At 32.1% G+C, this 26,662-nt stretch overlaps 1 protein-coding gene across 3 annotated transcripts in view; it reads left to right on the top strand.

The window, feature by feature from the left end:
* CSMD3 (CUB and Sushi multiple domains 3) overlaps positions 1-26,662 on the top strand; it is a 1,218,611-nt gene that overhangs the window by 1,119,245 nt on the left and 72,704 nt on the right. For 2 of the 3 annotated variants that reach the window (XM_055287089.2, XM_055287086.2), the window contains 9 exons: positions 2,067-2,147; positions 3,109-3,222; positions 7,450-7,638; positions 8,015-8,161; positions 10,779-10,967; positions 15,729-15,914; positions 17,042-17,236; positions 19,981-20,154; positions 26,217-26,390. In XM_055287089.2, the coding sequence (XP_055143064.1) occupies positions 2,067-2,147; positions 3,109-3,222; positions 7,450-7,638; positions 8,015-8,161; positions 10,779-10,967; positions 15,729-15,914; positions 17,042-17,236; positions 19,981-20,154; positions 26,217-26,390 (1,449 nt within the window). The remainder of the gene's footprint in view (positions 1-2,066; positions 2,148-3,108; positions 3,223-7,449; positions 7,639-8,014; positions 8,162-10,778; positions 10,968-15,728; positions 15,915-17,041; positions 17,237-19,980; positions 20,155-26,216; positions 26,391-26,662) is intronic. The other variant, XM_055287087.2, reaches the window with a different exon arrangement.

The raw sequence follows: 26,662 nt of genomic DNA, 5'->3' as shown, positions 1-26,662 counted from the left end.
CAGACAAAATCTTCCCTAAAGCATAGTCTCAGAAAGATTTCTCTGTTTAGGGCTCCTCCTATCTTCTCCATTTTCCGTTACATTTTTGACATTTCTTACAATTACCTTTTGCCTTTATCACTGTACCCCTTTAAAGTATAAGTTCAGGAAAACAATTTTCAAAATTCCTAATTACTATCCACCAAACATTTTATCAAAAATCCGGGTTATACTTTCTGCCATGGGGTTCTTTCCCAGCAAGTCTTTCTTCTGTAGCAGTAACCCTTCTGTACAGTGGTGTTTTACTTGCAAATTAACATCCACGCACAGCAAGTGCTTTTACAAACAGGTTAAACTACTGGAAGGAAGAAGTGTGAAGAGACAGATAACACTTTGCAGAAGAAAATTAAAACACTTTTTTGTTTGTTTCATCACTGTAGATCTACATTTTGAAAAGTCTTTCTTTTCTTTGTCCTTAGTAACCTGAATGTTCATTAGCCAATTAATCTCTTATAAATAGCTTTTTGTTAGATGATGATGAATCAATGATTTTACGCTTTGCCCAAGTTTTTGTTCCAGTTTTCTCCTCCACCTGAAATACTCTTCTCCCCAGGATTACAAATTTTACTCCTTCTTTCAAATATATCTCATTCTTTTCCTACTATAGGAGTCTTCCTGACCTGGTCTAGTTGATGCTTTTCAATACTCCCGTAATACTTTTTTGCAATAGAAGCAGTGTTGAATGGGCTTTGAAATTAGAGCATATACACTTCAGTTTTTGGCTATGTCCTGTACTAATGGTGTGGTCTTGTATAAGCTACTGTGTCTTTTGAGTCTCATTCTCTTTATCGGCACATTGAGTACATAAAGAACTTCTAAGTTTAAGTAGTAAAAATAGGCATATAAAACAATTTGCCTCAGATGTTATAATAGTATAAAACATGTTTCCTGAATGAATATGAGTATAGTACATTTTTAGAAGACTTTAAGGGAAAAAAAAACTTGAATCAAGCAAATGATTTTGTTGTAGATTTTAGATGTCATGTGGGGATAGTAGGCACGAAGCTTGGATTCATAGAGACTTTGTCGTGGTGGCCTTTCAATTATGCCAAATGCCAATCTAATCCAATGAGATGACCTGTTCAAGTGATATAATAATTAGAAACATGACATTTGATAAACAGATATCTCATAATTATATTAAAGTAGCATGGTGAGACAAGGCTCTGGAGCCAGGCTACGTAGGTTCAAACCTCAGCTCTGTCACGTTGTAACTACGTGATTTGGGCAAATTTTTAACTCTTTAACAGTTTTCTTTTTTAAAGAATGGGGGCAATTCACTCATAGGTGGGAATTGAACAGTGAGAACACGTGGACACAGGAAGGGGAACATCACACACCGGGGCCTGTGGTGGAGTGGGGGGATGGGAGAGGGATAGCATTAGGAGATACACCTAATGTAAGTGACAAGTTAATGGGTGCAGCACGCCAACATGGCACATGTATACATATGTAACAAATCTGTGTGTTGTGCACGTGTACGCTAGAACTTAAAATATATAAAAAAAAGAATGGGGGCAATTATAGAAATAGTAACATAAATTAAATAAGAAAATGTTTTTTTGTGAGGATTGAGTTAAGTATTTATAATATTGTCTGGAATAAAGTGAACACTGAGCATTTGTTTGCAATTATTGCTGTATGCCATGCACTTTGCTAAGTGCAGGGGATTCAGTGATGAGTATTGGGAAAGATAGGCACTGAGCAAGTAAGCAAACATGAATACATAATTCCAAATTGTGATCATGCAAAGGAGGAAAAAAACAAGGTGTTTTGAACCACATAACAAGAAGGACTAGAATAAGGGTAAGAAATAAGGAATAAAAAGTAAGCATTGTTACCATGGGAAAATATTTTGTAATGTTGTAGTATATTTTAAAAAATAAAGATGTAATTGAAACTTGATAAATTATGTAATTTATTTTTATTTTTAAACAACTTTTGATAATTTTCTTGTTTTTTTTTTTGCATATGTGAATACATGTAGCTGCTCAGAAAAGAAATAAACACATTTTTTATTTTTATAGCCTATCAACTAAGAGTATGCCAACCTCCACCACCTGTGCCCAATGCTGAAATTTTGACGGAAGATGATGAATTTGAAATAGGTAAAGCCCGTTAAATTATTTTCAAAGAAAACATACTACTGGCAGAAGTATTTGCTTAAAAATAAGCCAAAATAAAGAATAGTAATAGCCTGTCTTGAGACCCTCATTCCCTGTGTTGATAGAGATTATTTAGAATTTTTAAGAAGGGAGAGGAGTGAAAAGAGGAAAGGGATTATTAGAAAAGAAAAATTAATTTTGTTTTTCTGGAATGTATAATTAGAAAACTTGTTAAAATTTGAAGCCGTTAACTGTACTCTCATGGTTCTTTCCAAACCATTATTTTGCTGCCTTCTGACACTATAGTTCTAACCTTTGTTCTTTGAATTCAGGCCTATGCCTGACTTGGCAGAATGAATGGTTTGTAGGGCATATTAGAAGACATATTTCATTTCCATATCTTGGAAAATGCTTAGTTGATTCTACTCAATTTAATCATAGAGTTGCTTTAAAACTGAGTTGGAAATTCAACCCAAATAATTAATGCCACACAGTTTGAAAAAAAATTATATACGAAGACATCTTAATGTTGCCATAATAAACTTTTATTATTCATTATTGTTATTATATTGATTTTGGTTGAGACACACAAAGAAACTATCAGTGACCGATGTAACTTTAATTCAAATATGAAAGCAATAAATAGCCTTCTAACTACTTGTTATATTTTTATTGACTATCTCACCTATATCAAGTAAATTATTTCCTTATGACTATTGCTTATATCCAGCCAGCATGCACCAGTACAGAGGGCATGGCAGTTCACTTTTGCCTTCAGTCCTGATTGGTCAATGACTATTATATACTGGTTTTTCAATATTTTGAATATAATTCCTACTTATACCTAATAACATTTTTATACTGATTGAAAATAACTAAAGGAGAAACTGTTCTCTTACAATTGAAATATTTGTTTATCATCACCTTGTTGCTTATATGAAACCTCCCCTCTTTTTTTTAATAGGTGATATTATTAGGTATCAGTGTCTTCCAGGATTTACTTTAGTTGGTAATGCAATTCTGACGTGCAGATTAGGAGAACGACTGCAGATGGATGGAGCACCTCCAGTTTGTCAAGGTACTCAATGGTTCTTATGATTATTTATTTCTTAAATATTTGCTTTATGTTTAACTTAATATAGGTAAGATTGAGAAAAATCTATATAAATATGAAATATTTAACTGGAAAGAATGCTGTATGTTTTATAACTCGTATGTGCTATTTCATTTAGAAATAGTCCACTGTTTATCAGATTTAACTTTAAACATCTTTGATTCTTTCAAGGGTAAATTTTTCTGGTTTAGCATGAAGTCTGTTCAACTTACTTCAATTATTTTGCTCAGGGATGGGAATGGAGGTGGAGAGAAAGGGAAATCACTATAAATAAAGGTTTCAATGTTAATTGCTTTTACTTAGAGCTTCTGATCTAACCACTAGACTCATTAAACTTTATTGAGTACCTGTTACATAACGAGGATCTGAGAAAACAACAAATAAACAAGCAGAGTAACAAAAAATAAATTTTAAGTGGCCCTTGCTGTGGAAGCATCATGCAAAAGGGATATGGCAGTCATACAGGGGATAGCAGTACAGTGTTTAGGGAAAGAGACCAGGAAGCTGTAGATTCATATAATTTTTAACCGCTTGTGGGGCAGGGAAAGCTTGATGGAAGCATTGTTTCCTGAGTCATGAAACACAATTCCAAATGACAATGAGTCTTATTCTGGTAGAACAGAGCTAGAGAGAGGGTGGTCTAAGCGGCAGATATATATGCAAAGATAGAGAAGTGAAAAACAACAGGGCATGGACTTCAAGGATTCACTATGTTACAAGAGCAAGGCAAAGATAGACCTTGAATGATGTGCTAAGCTGTGATGTTCAAAAAACTTTTATTGTTCATTTGTGTAGCCCCTAGGCCCAGAACAGTGCCTAACACACAATTATCATAAACGTTGATTAAGCTGAATACAATTGAGTTGTATTTTATTATTCTTTCTAGCTTTTTTGGATTAATTCCTTCTTTAGGTTTCGTTTCTGAGAATACTGGAAATCTGTTTCTTGTGCAGTATCTTAGCTGCTATAATAAGTCTAAAGTAACTTCTGATTATTATGGGGTTCTAAGCATGCTATAAAATTGAAAGCCTTACAAGAAGATAAAAAGATTATAGGAGGCTTTGATGGTAGCAAAAAGAAAAGCAGGAAAGCAGGTTTGGGGGTATAAATTGGAGCCAATGTGACAATTTCTCATGGTCTTAACGCTATTAGAACATCTTGAAGTTGGTTGAGAATTCTGAAGTCTGTCACTTATATATTCCAGACATTTAGATGTCATTCATTCAGCTTTTTCCTTCATGTAAGGCTACTCTCTAGACCTTTAGGATTATGTAGGTTTCATGTTCAGATATTTAGATATGCAAATAGAGAAGACAGAGGCTCAACCTTTGAGGGGTTATACATGGGAAAAAAAGTTGAGCAGACACAGGATATGTCAATGAGCCAATTACATAACAGCATTTCTGTCTTGACCCCAATAAAAACTATATTGTGAGCTCTTGAAGGGCAAGCTTCTTGTTTTTATATCTGAATCCCAATTCAATAAATTTTTTACAAATTAAAGTAAATATAACATTCAGATAAGCTAGATATTTTACAATTTTTTGTCTCTCAGACTTTCAATGTCTTATTCCCCAAATCAGAATTTCCTGTAGATTAGTGATTGAACTTATTCTGCCTGCTGTGGAGAATACAGAAAACATAGTAAATTTTTGTCTCCTGATAACACTTCAGATACTAGCTAATAAAGTTAATAAATCATCCTTTAGAATGACTTTATGTAGAGTTTCTATATTAATTATTTCACCAGGCATTTAAGCCAAAAAGCTGACTTTACATTTTTGTTTAATTGAGTTTATTACACAAGCTTGCTAAGACAGTCATTTGTTTGGAATCGGCTACAATTAATCTACATTGTTTTAGTCCATTTAAAATTTTTTTGACTTTTTCTAAAAAAAATAGCAGTATCATTTTTGTTCTCTCTTCTTCTCTAGATGCTCTGTAGCTCTATGTGTCTCACTTAAAATGTGGAAAATAATTCCAAATATGGGTTTCTGTAAAGAGTTTGTTGTAAATGAAATTTAATGGATGCTTACATTTTCTGGTTTAAAAACATTGACTCTAACTGAATCTAGATTTTGAGCACTTTAAACTTTCTGGTCATCAGTTTTCTCATATGTACAATGGGAATAAAAAGTATACACATTTTTTAAAGTTGTGATAACGGAGATAATGTACCAATGGTGTTTAACAGTGCCTAACATAAAGTTACAATCAACAAATATTTACTGTTATTCTTGGTGGCTGTCAGGCTTCTTGCTATATGTTAGATAATGTGAGAATAGATTAATTTGTGTATTGTAGTAAAGTATATTGGATCATACCACTCATTTCAATATGTCGTAGCCACATATTTACTTTTTTTTGTCTTTGACTCATATATTCCATATCATTTCCAATCTTCAGGTTTATGTATTTCTTTTTTATGTATTTTTAAATTTTTTGAAAATCAATGTCAGAGTTCTCTTTTTAGGTGGAGGAAGAATGACCTGATACCATTTATTCAATATTTTTAATCTCAAAATTTTATCCATGAAGGAAAATCCTAGGTTGAAGTAGAAGAAACTGAAATAATATCCAAAAAAAGTAGAAAACAGCTCTTAGCTTCAGCTATACTATATTTTAAACTCTATTATATAGTCAGTTTTCAAAAAGCCATGTATTAGTCCTGGCCAGTTTTCAAGTTTTCAAGAAGTCTTTTCAAGTTATTAACATGTTTATAGAGCAATCATATGCTGCCATAATCCACTATGTTAATTACTCTTTTCTACCCCTATACTTGTTGGAGACTTTATAACTCAAAATATTTAATTGTCTTTGTACCTTGAACACTATGAATATATAAGTTCTTCATCGATTTATTATATTCCAGCAACTACATTAGTAGTTTTCAATCCTAACTCATTCAAATAAACATTGAAAAACAGGAATTCTTCTTAAAGTGCTGCTCTAATTATTTTGAGAAACAATGCTGTTTAACTCCAAAATGAAAGCTAAGGTATAGTAGATGAATTAGGAAATGGCCTGGGATGTATTTCTAATTAACCAAATCATCAAAATTACCTAGTTCACCCATTTGTTCAGTTGCCTAAATGTTCGCAGTAAGAACACCCAAAAGGTAGTCCAGTCTAAGTTTAAAACTGGTTAGCAATTATGTTCATAAGACATTTTACTATGGCCATTATACTATTCTGATAAAAAGAAAGTTCTTCCTTATATTGAAGCAAATCCTGTTTGGTGCATATTGGTTTACTTCTGCATAATGGACCATACTAAATAATTCCAATACTCTTTCCACATCACAGAACTTCAAAAAAATTTTGTAAGAGGTTAAAATGGCATAATTTGAGTAAAAAGGGATTGATCAACTTAGTAATATTCTTTATTCTAAATCCAAATTTAAGTAGATGTTCATAATTTTGGTCTGATACAGAATGCAATTGATGCCAACAACTAAAATTTGCTGTATGTTGCAGGCTGTTAGACCATAATTATGTTTTTTTGTCAATATGTAACACATTTTATATGTTTTTACAAGTGTGTCTATATATGTATACATATATGATATTAAAGCAGAGGTATTATTATTAAATAAAAAGAGTTTGTGCTTTGGGCTACATTTATGGGCTGGAGATAGTGTAGAGCTGAAAGGCAACTGGTGACTCAGAACTGTGTTAAATCCTCATGGTAAACATATCTCTGATATCAGAAATGACTTTACTTGAAATGAATACTTTGAGAGAGGACAGTTTTCTATCTGACCCCACACACCTGAGCGAGTAGAAGGCTTAAGAGAGAAGAGGGCGAGTTAAAAAGTAAGGAAAGAAAGAGGTAAAGCAAGGACATAGATAAGACAGGCAGAGGTGGGAGAACATAAGATTAGGAGAGGTTGGGAAAAATGTGAAGAAAGAGGAGGAATTAAATGGCTTATATTTTATTTATGTATTTATTTATGTCCAGAAAGTGGTGCATCTTCCATGTAATAAAAAATAAATCAATACTATAAATTTTTAGGTCATTCCTCTGGCTTTTGAATCATAAGTTTAATACAACTTGTCTCTTCTAACAAATAATTCAACGTATCATCCTTATAGCTATTGAATATGAAAGCAGAATACTCAGTATCTAAAATACAGTTTTCACCGTGGCTCTAAAAGACTAGCATTATTTAATGACATTTTTCTTTGACAGTGCTCTGTCCAGCCAATGAATTACGGCTAGATTCAACTGGAGTCATATTGAGCCCTGGATATCCTGACAGTTACCCAAATCTTCAAATGTGTGCATGGAGCATTTCAGTGGAAAAGGGTTATAATATCACCATGTTTGTAGAATTCTTCCAGACAGAAAAGGAATTTGATGTTCTTCAGGTGTATGATGGTAACCAAGGGTTATATTTATTGGATATTCATCAATTAAGTCCAAATGTTCTAATTATACATGTAAACTTTGAGTATAAACAGCTGCTTATGTGAGTTTATCTTACAGATATTTTTAGAAGTACCAACATTAAATTTACTCCTATACCATATGAAAATTATAGTTAGCTCCATTATTATTTTACAAATTATACATCGTTTAGCTATAGAATTAAAATGCTTAAAACAAACATTTTATGTTTTCAGTTATTGTTAGTGAGGTAGATTGGTGATGAAGCAATTTAACCATATTTAATAGTATTCTAAAGATATAAAATACTAAAGATAAATGAGAATATAATTAATTTTATTTAAATTGTTTTATTTTCTTCTCAAAGGACCAAATATTCAAAGTCCAGTGCTTATTTCCCTCAGTGGGGATTATTCATCTGCTTTTAATATAACAAGCAATGGTCATGAAGTATTTCTTCAGTGGTCAGCAGATCATGGCAATAACAAAAAAGGCTTTCGGATAAGATATATAGGTATGTAAAACTTATAACTTCAGGACAGATCTCACTATCATCTTCAGTATGATTATAATTAAGGAGCAGAGACACTATTCAATTAGACATGAATTCAAATCACAGCTCCTCCATTGATGGTTCTTTGACAATTTATGTAACCTCTTTATTTCCTATTGTAATGATAATAATTCTACATCCCTCATATGATTTTGTAAAATATTAAAAGCATTTAGGATACTTATGACTTATATGTCAGTTATAAATTAAACTGCGATTTTTAATACTTTAAAAAATAGATTTGTTTTCCTTGAACTGACAAAAAATATTAATAGTGTTGTTCAACCGTGTGTTATCTGACCTATTTAAGAACTCCTTTAAATGACAAGTTCAAACAAAGGATAAACATACAGTGGTCAAAATCTTTGTTTTAATTTTTATCCATCAATTTGTGATACTTGCTAAAATATCTTAAATGTCAAAAGAGAGAGTAACAAACACATCATTTACAAACCTTCAGTTTTTAAAAACGAAAGCGTTTTGTCGCTACTGCTTTTCCTTGCATGATGTTTAGAAAGATGTAGGCTGGAAATTCTTTTTAATACCAAGGTGACATAGATTTTTCTATTATGTCTTCCTGTTTATAGGTTCTACTGATACTGAACCAATAATTTTCTTGTTGAGTAAATGTACATAAATAGTCCTCTATTATGTGAAGGTTATGTTCCTTTTCTTTACTGCCCTTCTAAATCATGTCAGAGACCATTCTAAATCATGTCACAGGCCATGGATATGTGTTCAAGAGCAGAATCCCTCAGAATCAGCCAGCTGTCTCTTTCTATACAGTGTTCACACCATGCCTCCCAAATCATGTGTCATTGGTAATCAATTCAACCGAAAATTCCTTTTATAAATGTTTTATAAACAACTCTGACACTATGACTCTGGGCATAGACAGATAAATTTTGAATTTCAGTTCTGAAAAGTATACTCTTGAATTTTACTCATTTATACAAATTTACAACTACGTATAAAATGTATGAATAGAATAATTCTGTTTAATCCCCTTGATTTTAAAACTCTGAGATGATAGTTTGATTTTAACTTATTAATAATTAGTATTTTACATATTAGAACAACTTGTGACTGACAGCATATTACTACTATGTACATAGTTGTATCCTACAATGTTTCTATTAAATCTAAACTAATTTATTATGCAATCAATGTAGAAGTGTTTTAAAAAACTGAAACATGGCCAGGCGCGGTGGCTCACGCCTGTAATCCCAGCACTTTGGGAGGCTGAGGCGAGTGGATTGCCTGAGGTCAGGAGTTCGAGACCAGCCTAGCCAACACAGTGACACCCCCTCTCTACTAAAAATACAAAAACTTAGCTGGGCATGGTGGCGGGCATCTGTAATCCTACCTACTCAGGAGGCTGAGGCAGGAGAATCACTTGAACCCGGGAGGTGGGGGTTGCAGTGAGCCAAGATAGTGCCATTGGACTCCAGCCTGGGCAACAAGAGCGAAACTTCTTCTAAAAAAAAAAAATTGAACTATATGATATACCCAGTCATCCTGAAGAATTTTCGTACTTGAGCTTATGTTTCTATAATATGAGCAATGTAAATGTCTTTTTATTAAAGTGTTGCCCAAATAGGGCATTTAAAAGTCAGCACATTAAAATCATCATACATGATAACATAAAAGGAAACTATTCAAATTAAACAATTATAAGCATTAGAATGACTGTATTATAGGCCAATCCTTGTTCTTATTATTTATGACAAAGTTGGATATAAATATAATGATAATACCACTGTTAGCCCTCAAGAACAGCTTGACATATTAAATATGTATTTTTGCCTTTAGAAATGACAGGTTATGACATATATATGCTAAGTCCAATTTGTTTCTTACTGTTTACCCCCAAAGCCCCATTTTTCTCAGATGAATTCATTAAAGTTTCAGAAGGTAAATGGTACCTGCCATGCTGAATATTCTCAAAAGTACATATGAAAAATCTATTTGACATTATCTGTTGGCATTTCAAACATCAGGAGATGAAAAAACTTTTTTATTTTATTGGCAATTTCTATCATAATATGTAAATGCTCTTGACAGAATGGACACCCTTTAATAGACTGGGAAAGAGGATTATGGAATGTGGGGGATTATTTTAGACATCAACCAAAATGAAATGTATGACCTAACATGATAGAGGTGTCTGGATATAACTTCGAAGTGACATGTAAATGACATGCTCTAAAATATTGCTACCAAGGCTGTGGCATTTAGGTCCCTCAAATGACAGGAAATGTGGTGTCCAAAATTCAATTAGGTATTTGTTGGGCTTTTGAACCTCCAGGGTGTTAAGAAAATACATTTCAATTCAGAAGACATTTTAGGTGACAATATAAATTGGAAGAAAGCTCAGAGTTAGTTATATCTCCCAAAAGTTATGTCAGTAGATTATTTTCAAAACAGGAAAGAGCACAATATGATGTTCATATGAATTAAAATTTACATAGATGACCACTGACCTACTTTTAAGTGCTAGTCGCTGTGTAGGTGTTTATCACTTTGGGTAATAACTTCTGGTTCATTAATTAAACAGCATTTTTTTTCTTTTGAAAAGCTTTCTACTGTAGTACACCAGAATCCCCACCTCATGGATATATTATCAGTCAGACAGGTGGGCAGCTTAACAGTGTGGTCCGTTGGGCCTGTGATCGAGGATTCCGACTTGTTGGAAAAAGCAGTGCTGTGTGCAGAAAGTCTTCCTATGGGTATCATGCATGGGATGCGCCGGTCCCTGCCTGTCAAGGTGAAGTATGTTATGCCAAAATGAACAAAAACATGAATATGAGATTAGCACCATTTAACTTTTTTATTTGGATCACTAACATTTCTGAGAATAGAAATATTCGGAAGCATATTGTGAACTCTTTTCATAAAAACAAGGCATAACATCGCAGAATGATAAATTCCAGGGGACAGAAACATACTGTTTTATAATTCTTCATTATTGTTATGCAACTTATATGCCTTGACTTTTTCCCCTTGTATACATACTTTATTCATACATCCTCCATTCCAGTTATTTTGTTGTAAGACAATTATTGAAAGAGATGGAGACTGAGTTAGTGTGAAGTCTGCAGAGAGGTAATAGAGAATAAGAATGGGCAAGTACACTGAAGACTGAGTTTCACTCTTAGCGTGCAAAATTTGCTCTCACAGCAACAATTTAAGAGAAAAATGTAACCCACCACCTGGTTATTTTTTTTCTTCAGTGGTACAGATAACACAACAGAGATATCAGAGATATGTTTTTTATTTTTCTTTGTATTTTGTCAAAAGTCGAGGCACTGAGCATTATATCATGCGGCAAAAAGACTAACAAGCTTGTTAATCAAAAAATTGCATGTTTTAGAGTTTTTGATTAAGACTTGTTTTTATGGGAGGCTGAGGCCAGAGAATGACTTGAACCTGGGAGGCGGAGGTTGCAGTGAGCTGAGATTGCAACACTGCACTCCAGCTTGGGCAACAAGAACGAAACTCCATCTCAAAAACAGAAAACAACAAAACAAAACAAAAAGACTTGTTTTAACTAGTAGTTGAGTCTCTTACCTAAGTGTAGTCATAGTCATAAAGACAAGTTCAACATCAGCTATGCAGAAAAGCTAATGTCATTGGACTTTGAAAATTTTAAAATAATTCATTTCATTATTTTATCAAGATGAAAATTAGTTTTGTATTTTGTTTAACTCTACTCAGCATGTAAAGATGCAGATACCAACTTTGAATTCTCACATGAAAAAATGCAGGATACTCTAGGTTAATAAACAAGAAGTCTTACTTATTACCTATTTTTTGGTGGGCATTTATAAAAAACAAAAAAGTAAGATAGGTAATTAAAATTTAAAATCAACCAATAATAAGTTAAAATTAGCTAAGGAATCGGTATTACCAGGCACTTGAAATGGCTTCTTTTACCTATTAGAGTGCAATTTATAATTCATAAGAAGATAGCTTTCAAAGGCATATGTAAACAAATGCAAAATGAAAGAATTATTGTTTCTTGTTGCGTTGATGCAAGGAAACATTAATCACTTATTAGGATTCTGGGAAGCACCATTACCTTAATGGGTTATCAACACTGAAGGCATTTACTTCATGCAGAATAGATACATTTTAATAAAGTATTAAAACAGCTGCTTTCCTTCCACTAATGAATAGCAGGAGTATTTACAATTTTTTAGTATTAACTAATTTCCCAGAATTAGTTTGGGAAAGAATCTTTGATCTCAAATTTCATAATATAATTAAAAAATATAAAATAAGCTTATATCATATATATTTTAAATAACCATTAATATGCTCTGAATTTTAATTGTTTTTAATTTTAAACTTTTGTATTTTAGTTACATAATGATTGCTTTTATTTATATTTATACACACACATACACATACACACCCCTATATGGTACATATATAATCCTTTAGAAACATTTTGTAAGAATAATTGACTATCATGTAAAATAAAAATACCGCATGCTTTCTGAAATTTTGAAATTGCTTTGTAGAATTAGTGCTATAATTTCATTGAATATACTCCATGTAATTTACATATGGAGTCATTTTTTCAATGTCCTTAATTTAAAATTGTTTTACAATTCGAATAAGGAAGTTGAAATATAGTTTAAAAATGAGATATTTGGTGAAGTAAAATGATAAAATATGCGTAAATCATGTAGCCATTTCCAAAAATTGATCTTTTCTAATTGTTAAAAAAGATTAAGAAAAAATGCTTACAGGATATGACCTCTATTTGGACATTACTAATTGAAATGAAATGTTTACATGTCATTTGGAAGAGCTATTTGCATAATGCACCTTTTATTTCAAATTTGTTTTGCATTTGTCAGTCATTTTTCATTTTCTTGTCTCTTAGGTCTTCTTATACATCTTTACATACATTTACTTGAGCTATAAAGTTACACGACGTGAGCATAAAGGTAGAAAATTAGTCAGCTAATTTGGGTTTGGTCAGGTGTTTTATTTTTGTTCTCATCACATAACCATTTATTGATTCCTCCCTCAAAAATTGAACCATCCTCATGAATACAGTTAAGTATGATGTAGTGTTACCTGGAAACTCATTTTGTATTCCCTGTCTCACTTTTAATTTGTGATTTCCTGAGAGTTGTATAGACAAGCCTCTTTTACAACCACTCAATTATGATGACTTTTCTTCTGAACTGGATTTATTTTCTTTCTTTCCTTCTTTTTAAAAAAGTTAGCTGAGAAGTTAAATTGTTAACTATCCATAGGCCCAGGAATTGTCCCATTATTCTGGTATGTTGTCTCTTTTTAGTTCTAAAATAAAATCACGTTTTACTAAACATATATGTGGAATCTATACTATTTAACTCTATCTCTTTTTACTTTGACCTAGATTCAATCTATACTACACCAACAATGAATAGTTAATTTTTAAAAATCAGTAAATACATGATCTTTGGGAGGGAGATGGCATATAACAACTTGAAATTCCCAAAAGTTCTAAGTGAAAATATAAACATTGCTTTAACCGACATCAGGGAACCATTTACTTTTCAACACTATTTTAGAGGTTCTGTAATTAGAAAGCAGGGATAATAACATAATTATATGGGATTGCATATATAATTTAAGTCAGTGTTACAGCTTTTCTGTTCATAATTTACAGGTTACCAAATTACAAAAGATCAATTATTCAGCAGTAGGGATTCTGCCATTCAGTTTTGACAAGATTTCACTAAGGTTTTTCATTTTATATTTAATTTACATGGGTTAATGAAAATTAAGCAGCAAAATGGTAGATTTTATAAGAGAAGTAGAAACAATTTTTGGTCGAAATGGAAGATGGGTGAATAGTACAGAGCATTTATAATATTTAAACTAAACTCATATCGTTCTGTACTTTATTTCTTCTGTTATGAAAGAAAATATAAATCTGTAATTCTTTGTATGAAACCTGTAAGCTAGAAATCTTTCATAATACAGAAGCTTTCTCATTTTATAACAATAACGCAGAACATATAGCTATCAGTTATTACATAACTCCAGTTGGTTCTGGGACGACACTCATACTCAAATACATTAGTCCTTCTATGGATATATGTATAAATATTTACTCTGAGTGTGATATATAAAGATACACATAAGGCCAGATGCAGTGGTTCACACCTGTAATCCCAGTACTTTGGAAGGTAGAGGCCACTGGACTGCTTGAGCCTAGGAGTTTGAGACCAGCCTGGCCAACATGACGAAAACCTGTGTCTACAAAAAAAATACAAGTATTAGCTGGACCTGGTGATGCGTGTCTGTGGTCCCAGATACTCAGGAGACTGAAGGTGGGAGGACTGCTTAAGCCCAGGAGGTGGAGGCTGCAGTGAGCCAAGATCCTGCCACTAACTCCAGCCTGGGAAAAAGAGTAGTACTGTGTCTCAAAAAAACAATTGGCCAGGTATGGTGGCACGCACCTGTAGTCTCAGCTACTAGGATACTGAGGCGTGAGGATCACTTGAGCCCAGGAGGTAGAGGTTGCAGTGAGCCCAGATAGCACCACCACACTCCAGCCACGTGACAGATTGAGACTCCAGTCTCAAAAAAAAAAAAAAAATTCTGACTTTAATTGAAGTATTGCTACCAAATATATACTTTGAAAGATTATGTACATATAATTTGAAAGATTATGTGTTTTTTTCTGTTTGTGAATACCAATTGTGTACTTATAGGGCAAAAATGGTAAAAAAATCAATTTTAGGGGGTTTTTCTGCAGCCTTTCAAAATTGTAAAGTAAAAATATATACAATAAACTAGGCAAATATAAAATTTTACATTATTATCACATCATAAAACTAATTTTCACCAAGATCAAATGTATTGTAGATAAAAATCAAGACATCTAAGACACATCAGTGAAATTCAGGAAGATCCTAACTAGGTTTTTAAGACAGTAAGTCCTGGCCTTATATTTATTAAACATATCCAATATACACGATACTCTGTGGATGGTGCCCCAGCTCATACATTTTGGCTTCTCCTAAGAGAAATAGCCAGCTTTCAGGTAAAATAAATCTATTTGATTTATTCCTTACCAAAATTATGATTCATATTTATTGCCACTCTCTTTAAAAGACTTAATATTTATCTGTCAAATTGAATTCGTCAAACTTGCTATATGATGGTCCAGTCATGGGCTTGCATTAGAGATACTCTTTACCTAACTTGCATTCTCATATAGTCTATACGAATGCTGATAACCATGCACATGATAACCAGAAATTAAGTAAGAAACCAAGAAATAAAGCATTAACAATGTATAGATTCATCAATTTATAAACATTACTAAATAAGAGTTTGGAATACTTTATTCAAAATTTATGGTTCAGAAAGTATTTCTGTGAGATATTCTGAGATTGTTTCAGAGAAATTGAAAAAAATCCTCATTACTTTTGCATGTTTTACAGTTCAGCAGAGTTACCTAATACATTAAACATTTTTCTGTTTATATGATTTTGCTTGTGTGTATTTTTTCTAGCAATTTCCTGTGGGATTCCTAAAGCTCCAACTAATGGAGGAATACTAACAACAGACTACTTGGTAGGAACACGAGTTACCTATTTTTGTAATGATGGATATCGATTGTCATCCAAAGAACTTACTACAGCTGTATGCCAATCAGATGGAACATGGAGCAATCATAACAAGACCCCTCGCTGTGTTGGTATGTGTGTCAAGGGAATTTCATCACTTGTTTTTCTCTTGGTATTTTATATATCTGAAATTTTATGTATTGTAGAATTATAAAAACCAATCCCTAAACTGAAGTGTGATGTCTAAGTCAGAAATAAAAGTTAAGTAAGCTATCTTGTACAATGAAGTACTAGAAGACAGTACAAGGACTTTTCCATCATTTTTGAAAACCTCAGAATATTAATGTCAAAAAAGTCACTTTTATTTTATACAATAAAGTTTTATTTTGTAAAAAGTCATCCTTTAGTCAACATGTGTTTTCAGTACATGGTCCCTTGAGAAAATTTTTAAAGATTGTGTTAATAAAATGATATTTTGACATATTTCACTCTGATTTTTATAAGGATAAATAATGTTGCAGAAATTATCTATAACTTTAAACTTTCGTTGATATTCTTCTGGTTACTTACACTTAGAAGAGTTCCTATTGCTGTCGCTATTACTTCACTAGGTAAATAAGTTTACATAATGATAAGACATTAATTCTGCTAAAGATTTGGTAGCAAAAAAATAGAAAATATTGATTTAAATAAACTCTTGAATTTTCTCTATATTTCAATTATTTTTTCCCATTTGGTACTAACATTTCCACTTAGCTGTGATTTCATTTAAAATGAAGATTGTTAAGTTGTTCGCACTCTGAGCATAGGTATCTAATAAGGCTTCTACTTACCTTGTAAAAGTTTTGAATTAGCTAAAATTGATGTCACTACTCTTGCATAAAAAGGCCATTCTCATCAAAAAAATTTCCTCAAAATATAGTCTCTTCTAAACTTATAAAGAAATAAGGGAGTAGAGGTAAGCCAACAATTGGGATTCTAAGTAGGTAGAATAATAAGTACAAGATTGAATTGTGAAACCATTGAGTGTGTTCAAGAACTGCCAGCAATACCATATAGCTAGGGGAATAGAAAATATCAACATGCAAAAGAAATAAAGAACAAATGCTAAAGGACCTTGTATAGTGCAACAGTAAGTGAATTAAGGCAGTGGAGATGTAAAGAATGGAATAGACGTTAAGATATAGTGATTTGTTAGCAATTACACCCTTTGGTTTTTAAAGCTCCAACTAATGGAGGACCTTTGGTTTTTGTATAGTTGTTACATGTCCAAGCATCAATTCCTTTACCTTGGAACATGGAAGATGGCGAATTGTGAATGGCTCCCATTATGAATACAAAACCAAGGTTGTTTTCAGCTGTGACCCTGGTTATCATGGACTAGGTCCTGCCTCCATCGAATGTCTTCCTAATGGTACTTGGAGTTGGAGAAATGAAAGACCATATTGCCAAAGTAAGTATACACTCTGCTAAACTTATTTCATAAGCTATGTTTGGTTATCAAATTGTTTGAATCAGTTCCTTTTATAAACACACTAGATCAATAATTAGATGACATTACTAATATGGTCATTTATTCTCATTACATTTTTAAATTTTCTACCTATGTTTCTATGTATTAATAAATGCTTTTCTAGCAAATAGAAAAGCATGGGCTTTGGATTAAGAAATCTAGTGTTTGAATTGTTGATCTATTACCTACTTTAACAACGAAGTAATGTTTACTTACTACTTGACAGACACTGCTTTTAGTCCTTTACATGTTTTATACTCATATGGTAAAAAAAAAAAACCTTTGCCCAAGATGTAATCATTCTATTAAAGTCACAGAGCCTATAAATGATAGAGAAATGATATTTGACCAAGTAGTCTGACTAAAATCCTTGACTTTTTATCATGTTATATCATGTTTATTCTCTCTGATTCCAAATTCTAAAACTAGAAAATCTTAAAACTAGAATATTATAACACCTGTCATGTAGAGTTACTGCAAACATTTAATGGTATGACACAATTGAAATACCAGCTATAACCACATCCTCAATAAATATTGTTGAACCAAATTGAGCAGTTAAGGCATTTTATTTCCATACATTTTTATAATATAAATGGCCAGTATCTAATATACATAAGCTAACAGAACATAGGATATTCAAGCGAAATATCTTGAACTCCCTTTCTTACATTTATTTATTGTCTGTTTTGTTTCAGGAAATATGCTAGGCGAAAATTCAGTCTTTTAATTAGTGTCCAACACAACTCTATGGTATATATTGTATAGAGACCCATGATTTATAGACAAACTAATAAAGAGATCAAAGGTCTACATAGGGTTATTATGATTAAGAAGTTTAACATAGCAGACAACTATCTTATGTGTAATAAGTACACAAATATCTGATATTATTTTATTTATGAATATTCACTGATTTGAAATTTATTTTTTGAATCTCTGTATCAGTATAGAATTTTTTGGTTGCCTGTGTTCCAAGATAATCATATTAATGAATTAAAGTATTAAAAATATATTTCTAAATTATATTTAATATTGTAAAAATTTGCCATCACGTGTATTTATTTTGTTTATTTATTTATTTTTTTTTGAGAAAGAGTCTTGCTCTGTCTGCCAGGCTGGAGTGCAGTGGCGCGATCTTGGCTGACTGCAACCTCTGCCTCCCAGGTTCAAGCAATTCTGTCAGCCTCTGCAGTAGCTGTGATTACAGGCGCCCGCCACCACGCTGGCTAATTTTTTTCTGTATTTTAGGTAGAGATGGGGTTTCACCATGTTGGCCAGGCTGGTCTGGAACTCCTGACCTTAAGTGATCTGCCCTCATCAACCTCCCCAAATGCTGAGATTATGGCCATGAGCCACTGCGCACAGCCTGTATTTCTAAATTTTTGTACTAGGCCTCCAAGTTTTTTTCCCAGGATTTTTCTCTGACTGCAGACTGCTTGTTTTTCCAAATTATTGTTTAAAAAGAATAATTTGTTTTTAAAGGGCACACGGATAGGAATATTTCAAAGAGCTAGGTAATTATTATCTACAACCGAAACACTCATTTAATCAGGTTTTCAACAAATGTTTGTCTGATTCTATTGTGTTAGATTCTTTATTATGTAGAATGGTTTAAGTGATAAATAAGGTTGGGTTACTGCCTACAGGTAAGAATGAGGGAATGGCAAGGGATTTAGGAATTGCAATTAACTGAGAAAAAGAAAAAAATAGTATTATTTTTCTGGTCCTCCATTTAATCATCTTTTAAATGAAAATAATGTAAATATTATAATTAATAATAATATTAGTGTATCAATAATATTAATAGCCACCTCAAAGGATTTTTTTTGGGGGGATGAGCTCAAAATCATCAGTACATTTTAAATTTGATATGCAACTCTTGAAAGTTTGAAAGTTTTCTATTTCTCTACCTGACAGCTATCTAAAACTTAAGACTGAAAACCTAGAGAGTTGTTTTGAGCATTACATAAATGAAAACACTATAGCACCTAGTACATAATACATCCCCAATGAACATGATCTGTTATTGTTTTTATGCTAGAATGACAGTTCATTTGTGGTCTTCAAATATGAAGAAGTCATAAGAGATGCTATATGACTCAGCAAGCCAGTTAAATTTAATTTCTTCAATTTTTTAAATCTTACAAAAAACAGATGAATTATATCTAATGGATCTCATGAAAATCAAATATTTTATATGTAAAACTAAAACTATAGAGTTCTTAACAAAAATTATATAGTAATTATTATTTTAATGTTGGTTTAGATATGAAGAAACTTTGGCTCAGGTAAGTCAAAGTGCTTGCCCAAAGTTACCTGATAAGTCAGAGAAAGATTTTGGATTAATGAATTATCGTCTCTTTAAACTTGTGATGTTTTTCATCCACTATAGCCAGATTGACTAAGCGAAAAATGCAAAAAAAAAAAAAAAAAAAAAAAAAGGAAAAAGAAAACTTTTTATCTCTGTTACTTAGAAGGTTCTATGGGAACTTAACGAACATACATTTTACATTATGTCATCTCTTTTTCCATGCTTTCACACTCATTCAAACATGTTTTACAAATGCCTATTTCCTTTGTAAATACATCAAATCATAGGAAGCTCAAAATGTTCAAAGCATAGTTTTGTTACAAGTACAGCTTGACTATATCTTTAAGGATTTTTATTTATCATTTTAAAGTTATTTCCTGTGGAGAACTACCTACACCTCCAAATGGAAATAAGATTGGAACTCAAACTTCATATGGCTCAACAGCTATCTTTACCTGCGACTTGGGATTCATGCTTGTGGGCTCTGCTGTAAGGGAATGCCTTTCCTCAGGTCTTTGGAGTGAATCTGAAACCAGATGCCTAGGTACAGATTTTTAATTTGTTTTTACCAAACTTCCCCCTGCCCCTCACCCTTGAAAAGAGGCATCTTTTTTTCCGTCATATGAGATACTAACTTATATTCATTCAGTAAGGATGTTAAAAACCAGAAAATACTTATCTTTAAAAATGACTCATGATAGAAAAGCTACTAAACGGAATAATCAAATAGCATTCCTAGTGAAATCTGAGGAGAGACACATTTTCTTCCAGGCATGGTGAAAATATAATGGTGAAAACTAATTGCTGAAAATTGTATGCCTGCTTACTCAGCTGGATTAATCGCTGTAGCTATTAACTCATTCTAAACCATAGTCAGTTCTCTTTTCACCTATTTGCTTAAGGTAATGACTGAAGAAGATAAACAATGTAATGTCTATATTTAAGCACCTTTCTCTCTTTTTATTTCATAAGATTTCAACATGCATGAAACTAATTTCTATTACAATTTAAAAAAAAATTTTTTGAAACTTTTAGGCAATTAGGATGTTTTCCCCTTAGAGTTCCCTGAATTTATTGTAAAAAATCTTCAGTTAAAGAAACTGAACTAGTTCATTCTTCTTACCCTGCCTCTTTTATTATGAAAATATTATATTTTATGCTTTATCTCCTTTTTCAAAGATTTCAATAATTTATTTAATATTAAGAAAATAGTATGATTTATGCTATTTATGCTTTATTTTTTCTAAAATGATTTCAAGATCTGACAGAAGTATTGAATTAGGTAATAATGAAAATTTTTCTAATGATTATTCACCTATCTGTTGGAATAAGGCAAGATCTTTTTGTTTATGAATTTAAAAATTGCTGATTATCATGAATAGAGTACTGCAAAATTTGTACAGTGTTTTTGTCTTTAAAATGTTACTGTTTAAGAATATGACACATGGCAGAAATGTCTATACTTACATATTGTGTGGCTAATAAGCTTGAAAATATTCATAGAAATACAATCATTATTTGAAATTTCAGATGGTATAGTTAGAAGTTTTGGTTAAAATGTCTTTTTTCCCCTTCTCAGGCACATTTGTTAATAGTTATACTTGGAAGCCCAGCAACAATTTCTTTATAAGAGCACACATATTTGAATATACACAGGGAACTCCTGAGTCCCTGGGGTCATTAATGGACCAGGCTCTGGCTAGGGATGGAGTTCCTCTCAGATTAGGGTCTTTCCTCTTCCTCTTTAAGTCTCACCTAGACAGAGCAGAGCAGTGAGGGTAGGAGTCATGGTGTCTCCCAGTGGATAAGGTTGGGCAGATGGATGAGGCCACTTCAATGCCTATCGAAGAAAACAGAAAATAGTTAATGAGTTAAATGATTATGTATTAATATGTGATTAATCAAATAAAAACTCAAAAAAATAAAAAATCTTAATAGTTTGTAAGTTGATTTTAGTTGTACTAATTTCAATTACCTAGTTTACTTATGCATTTTTAAGTAAACTTAGTTTACATATAAATTTTTAAATTTATATGTAGTTATATGTAAATAAATATGTATTTATACATACTCTTAAGTATTTAAATTATATATTACCTGTATCTTTAAATATGTATACATTTATAAATAAATATATTTAAAATACTATATTTAACTGATATTTAATTTAAATACTATATTTAAAATATTTAAATATATATTAAAATATTATATTTAAAATGAACTATATTTAAAATATAGTTAAAATAAAACTAAATTTTAAAAGTATTTTAAATATACATATAAATTTGAAAATACTATATTTTATGGCCGTATGCTCTCATGAATTGTTATTGTGTATTATATATTATTTAATATTGTATATAGTAGGTGGTTTTATTCACCTACTTAGAATCTTGATTCTGTTCTCTGGAAAGACAGGGCATAACAGGAATATTTATAAGAAAATATTGCCTCTTAGTCTAAGGAGACAAGATCATCCATTGTAAAGAATACAGTGTTTATATACAATGAAATGCAAAAGGATGTTGATAGGAGGAAAGTACAGTTACCAAACAAGCAAATCCTAGAATATTACACTGTGAATTGACCTTAGGGATTCATTCTTCTCCACTAGTTTGTGTAACCTCAGACACTTTTAGCTTAGAATGGCCATGAGAATGTGCTTATAATTGTTTCTCTAAGTACAGTGCATTTATTCCTGCCTCCCCAGGATTTTATTATGAATTTTTCAATTAAAGGAATTGACAGTGAACACCCATATGCCTACCACCTAATTCTACAATTAGCATTTTTTCATATTTGCTTATCACATATCTATACATATTTCCAGGCCTCCATCAATCCATTAATTTATTTTGTTGATGCATTTTGAAATAAGTTGTAAACATCAGTATACTTTGTTGCCAAATATTAAGCATGCATACCATTAGCTAGAGTTCAATATTTGTACAAAGTTTTTTTTTTTTAAACTCTGGCAAAATTTATATGTAGTGAAGTGCATAGATCGTAAATTCAGTTAGATTAGTTTTGACAAATGTATACATCCATGTAACTAAACCACAATAAAGACATAGAACATTGCCATTACCTCAGAAAGTTTCCTTATGCCCCTTCGTGGTCACTGTGCAACTCTCCTCCTCCATAACCTGAGGCAGTAACTATTTCGATATTTTCACCATATATTAGTTTCCTCTGTTCTAGAAATTCATTAAATGGAATTGCAAATTGTGCACTCTTTTGTATAAGGCTTCTTTTATTCTCTTTTATCTATGCTGTTGTCCATATCTGTAATTTGTTCCTTTTATTGCTCAATAGGATTCCATTGTACAAATATGCCACACTTCAGCCATTCTCTTTTTGATGGATACATGGGCTATGTCCAGTTTTAGGCTATTATGAATAAAGCTGCTATGCATGCTCATGTAAAAGTCTTTTTGTGGACATATGCATTCATTTCTCTTGAATACTCACAATAGAATACATGTGGGAGAGTTCTAGTTGTCTCCCATTCTCTCCAGCATGTGGTATAGCCAACATTTTTGTTCTCTCCATTCTGTTGGATGCATAAAGGTATCCTATGGTATTTTAATATTTTTTGTCTTAATGAATACTAATGTTAAGCACAGTTTTTCATAAGCTTATTGGCTATTTGTAAATTTTCCTTTATGAAGTGGTAAAGTATATTAACTTGGCTTTTTGTTATGAATTGTGGGAGTTCTTTACATATTCTTGTTACAAGGCCTTCATCATTATGTGTTTTATAAGTATTTTCTCTTATTCTGTGACTTGCCTACTCATTTTTTAGTAGCATCTTTTGACAACCAGGAATTTTCAAGTTTGGTAAAGTCTATCATTTTTGTTTGTTTTACTTTCTTTTTCTACTAGAAGCTTTATAGTTTTAGCTTTAACTTTTGTATCTCCAATGTTATTTTTAATTTGTATGTGTTATATAGTAACATTGAGGAGCTTTTTTACTTGCACTTTGTATCTTGCACTATTTATTGAAAAAACTTCATAATTATTGAAATCATGTATGTAAATCCTCTAAATTTGTTCACAATTTTCAAAATCATTTTGGATACCATAACACTTTGCAGTTTCATATAAATCTTATAATTTATCAAACTCTACAAAGAGATTCTGGTGGGATTGAATCCTTACATCAGTTTGGGGAAAATTGGCATCTAAAAACATTGAGTCTTCTGATCCATGAACAGAGTACATTTGTTTGGGTCTTTACTTTTTTGTGTGTGTGTGCAATAGCAGCATTTTGTATTTTTTAGCATAGAAAGTGCTATTGCTAAATTTATTCCCCAGAATGTTTTACTATTATAAGTAAAATTGTTCTTTTTTTATTTTTTAGATAGGGTCTTGCTATGTTGCCTAGGCTAGTCTTGAATTTTTTTTTTTTTTGAGACGGAGTCTCGCTCTGTCACCCAGGCTGGAGTGCAGTGGCGCGATCTTGGCTCACTGCAAGCTCCGCCTCCCGGGTTCACGCCATTCTCCTGCCTCAGCCTCTCTGAGTAGCTGGGACTACAGGCGCCCACCACCACGCCCGGCTATTTTTTTTTGTATTTTTAGTAGAGACGGGGTTTCACCACGGTCTTGATCTCCTGACCTCGTGATCCGCCCACCTCGGCCTCCCAAAGTGCTGGGATTACAAGCGTGAGCCACTGCGCCCAGCCCTAGTCTTGAAATTATGGCCTCAAAAGATCCTCCTGCTTCAGCCTCTCAAAGTGCTGGAATTATAGGCATAAGCCACTGTGCCCAACTAAAGTTGTTTATCTAAATTACATTCTCCAGTTGTTTGCTGTTGCTATATAAAATACAATTATTCAAAATATTTATCTAATATTCTACAACCTTTCTAATTTCACTTACTAGTTTAAGATATTTTAAAAATACAATTTTCTTCATAAATATTAACTGAGTATAGAACAGTTTCACTATTTCGTTTCCCAACATTGTGCTGTTTATCTTCTTTGTATTAATGTATTGCACTGGAGGGTTTTTTAACAATGTCTTTATTGGGTTGAGAATGTTCCTTATATTCCTAATTTGTTGCCAGTTTTTTATCATGAATAGGCACTGCATTTTGCTACATACTTTTTCTGCATCGATTGAAATAATTACATAGAATTTTTTCTCTTTTATTATGTCAAAATTACAGTGGTTAATTTTTCATATTTAGCCAAATTTCATTTCTGGATAAATCCCAGATAATCATGATATATTATCATTTATATGTCACTAGACTGATTTTCTAAAATTTTATTAAGGAGGTTTGTATCTCTGTTTATCAAGTATTTTGGTCCTTTATAATTGTTTAAGGAGTTTGGTACTTTTTAATTTTTTTTTGAGGCTTTACTATTGGGGTTAATGATTACTTCATAAAATAAGTTCAAAGTTGATTTTTTTCTTTTCTGTTTTCTAAAAGAGTCTGCATAAGAATTATTTTCCCCATTAAAAGCTTGAATTTTTCAGCAAAAAAAAAAAATCTGTGGGAAGGTTTTTGTTTAAGAATTCAAATATTTTAATAGATAAAAACTCTTAATATTTTTATATTTTTATCTTGTGTTAGTATTGGGGCAAGTTATAATTTTCACTGAATTTTTTTCTTTTCTTCTGAGGTGTTAAAATGTATTGGCATAAAGCTGTTTTTAGCATTCCCTTATTCTTTTACTTTCTTGAGGCTTTATAGTGATATCACTTCATTCCTGTTATTGACAATTTTATTCTCTCGTTTTTGGTGTTAATAGGGTTAGCTAACAGTTTAATAATTTTGTTGCTATTTTTAGAGAAATAATTTTTAACTTAGTTAATGTTCTCTATTGTTTGTAATTATCTTAAATATTTCCTTCTGTCTACTTTGGCTTTATTTTTACATCATTTTGCTCCTTGCTTCTTCTTCTTAACATGGAGTTTTAGGTCATTGCTTATGTATCTCTATTCCTTCTATTAAAAGCACTGAAACTTATAAATTTCTTTAATAAGTAATGCTTTATCTGTACCTCCAAATTTTGATATATTTTCTTTCTTTCTTTTTTTTTTTTTTTTTTGAGATGGAGTCTTGCTCTGTTGCCCAGGCTGGAGTGCAGTGGCGCCATCTCTGCTCACCGCAAGCTCTGCCTCCCAGTTCATGCCATTCTCCTGCCTCAGCCTCCCAAGAAGCTGGGACTACAGGAGCCCGCCACCACGCCCGGCTAATTTTTTGTATTTTTAGTAGAGACGAGGTTTCACCATATTAGCCAGGATGGTCTCGATCTTCTGACCTCATGATCTGCCCACCTTGGCCTCCCAAAGTGCTGGGATTATAGGCGTGAACCACTGCGCCCAGCCTATATTTCCACTTTTACACATTGAGATATTTTATAATTTCTTCAAGACCCATGTGTCACTAGACACGGGTCTTCTTTTAATTTCCATATATTTGTTGTTTTGCTAAATATTTCATAGTTACCTTTATGTCATATAGTTATAATTGAATTATTTGTGGCTTGCTTTTAAGTCAACTTTAAAAGTTTAGTTATGTTCCACATGTATATAAATATACAAATAAAACAAGTCACAATATTAAAAGTATTACTTTATAACCCATTTCAGCGGGTCATTGTGGAATTCCAGAACCGATTGTGAATGGTCAAGTCGTTGGAGAAAATTATGGATATAGAGACACAGTTGTATATCAATGTAATCCTGGTTTTCGATTGATTGGTTCTTCAGTGAGGATATGTCAGCAGGATCACAACTGGTCTGGTCAGCTCCCATCCTGTGTGCGTAAGTAAGCATGGCAAAAGCAATTAGAGACCTCTGGTCTTTGGAATAATTCTAGTTTTTGTTAGGCAAGGTGAATATATATATTATGTTGTTATATATGTCAATATAAAGTAAATTTCCACAATCCAATTTGATACTGCTATGCAAAAGTCTTTAAGGTGGAATATGTTCAAGAGCATTTCAGTTATATTTTATCGCGAAGACAGTAAATTAAATTTAGCTCTTCTCATATTTAATATAAATATATAATATTGATAAATTAATATTCTTAT

This window comes from Symphalangus syndactylus, chromosome 7 (genome assembly GCF_028878055.3).
Source record: "Symphalangus syndactylus isolate Jambi chromosome 7, NHGRI_mSymSyn1-v2.1_pri, whole genome shotgun sequence".
Taxonomy (NCBI): Eukaryota; Metazoa; Chordata; class Mammalia; order Primates; family Hylobatidae; genus Symphalangus; species Symphalangus syndactylus.
This window is presented reverse-complemented; position numbering and strand designations above follow the sequence as displayed.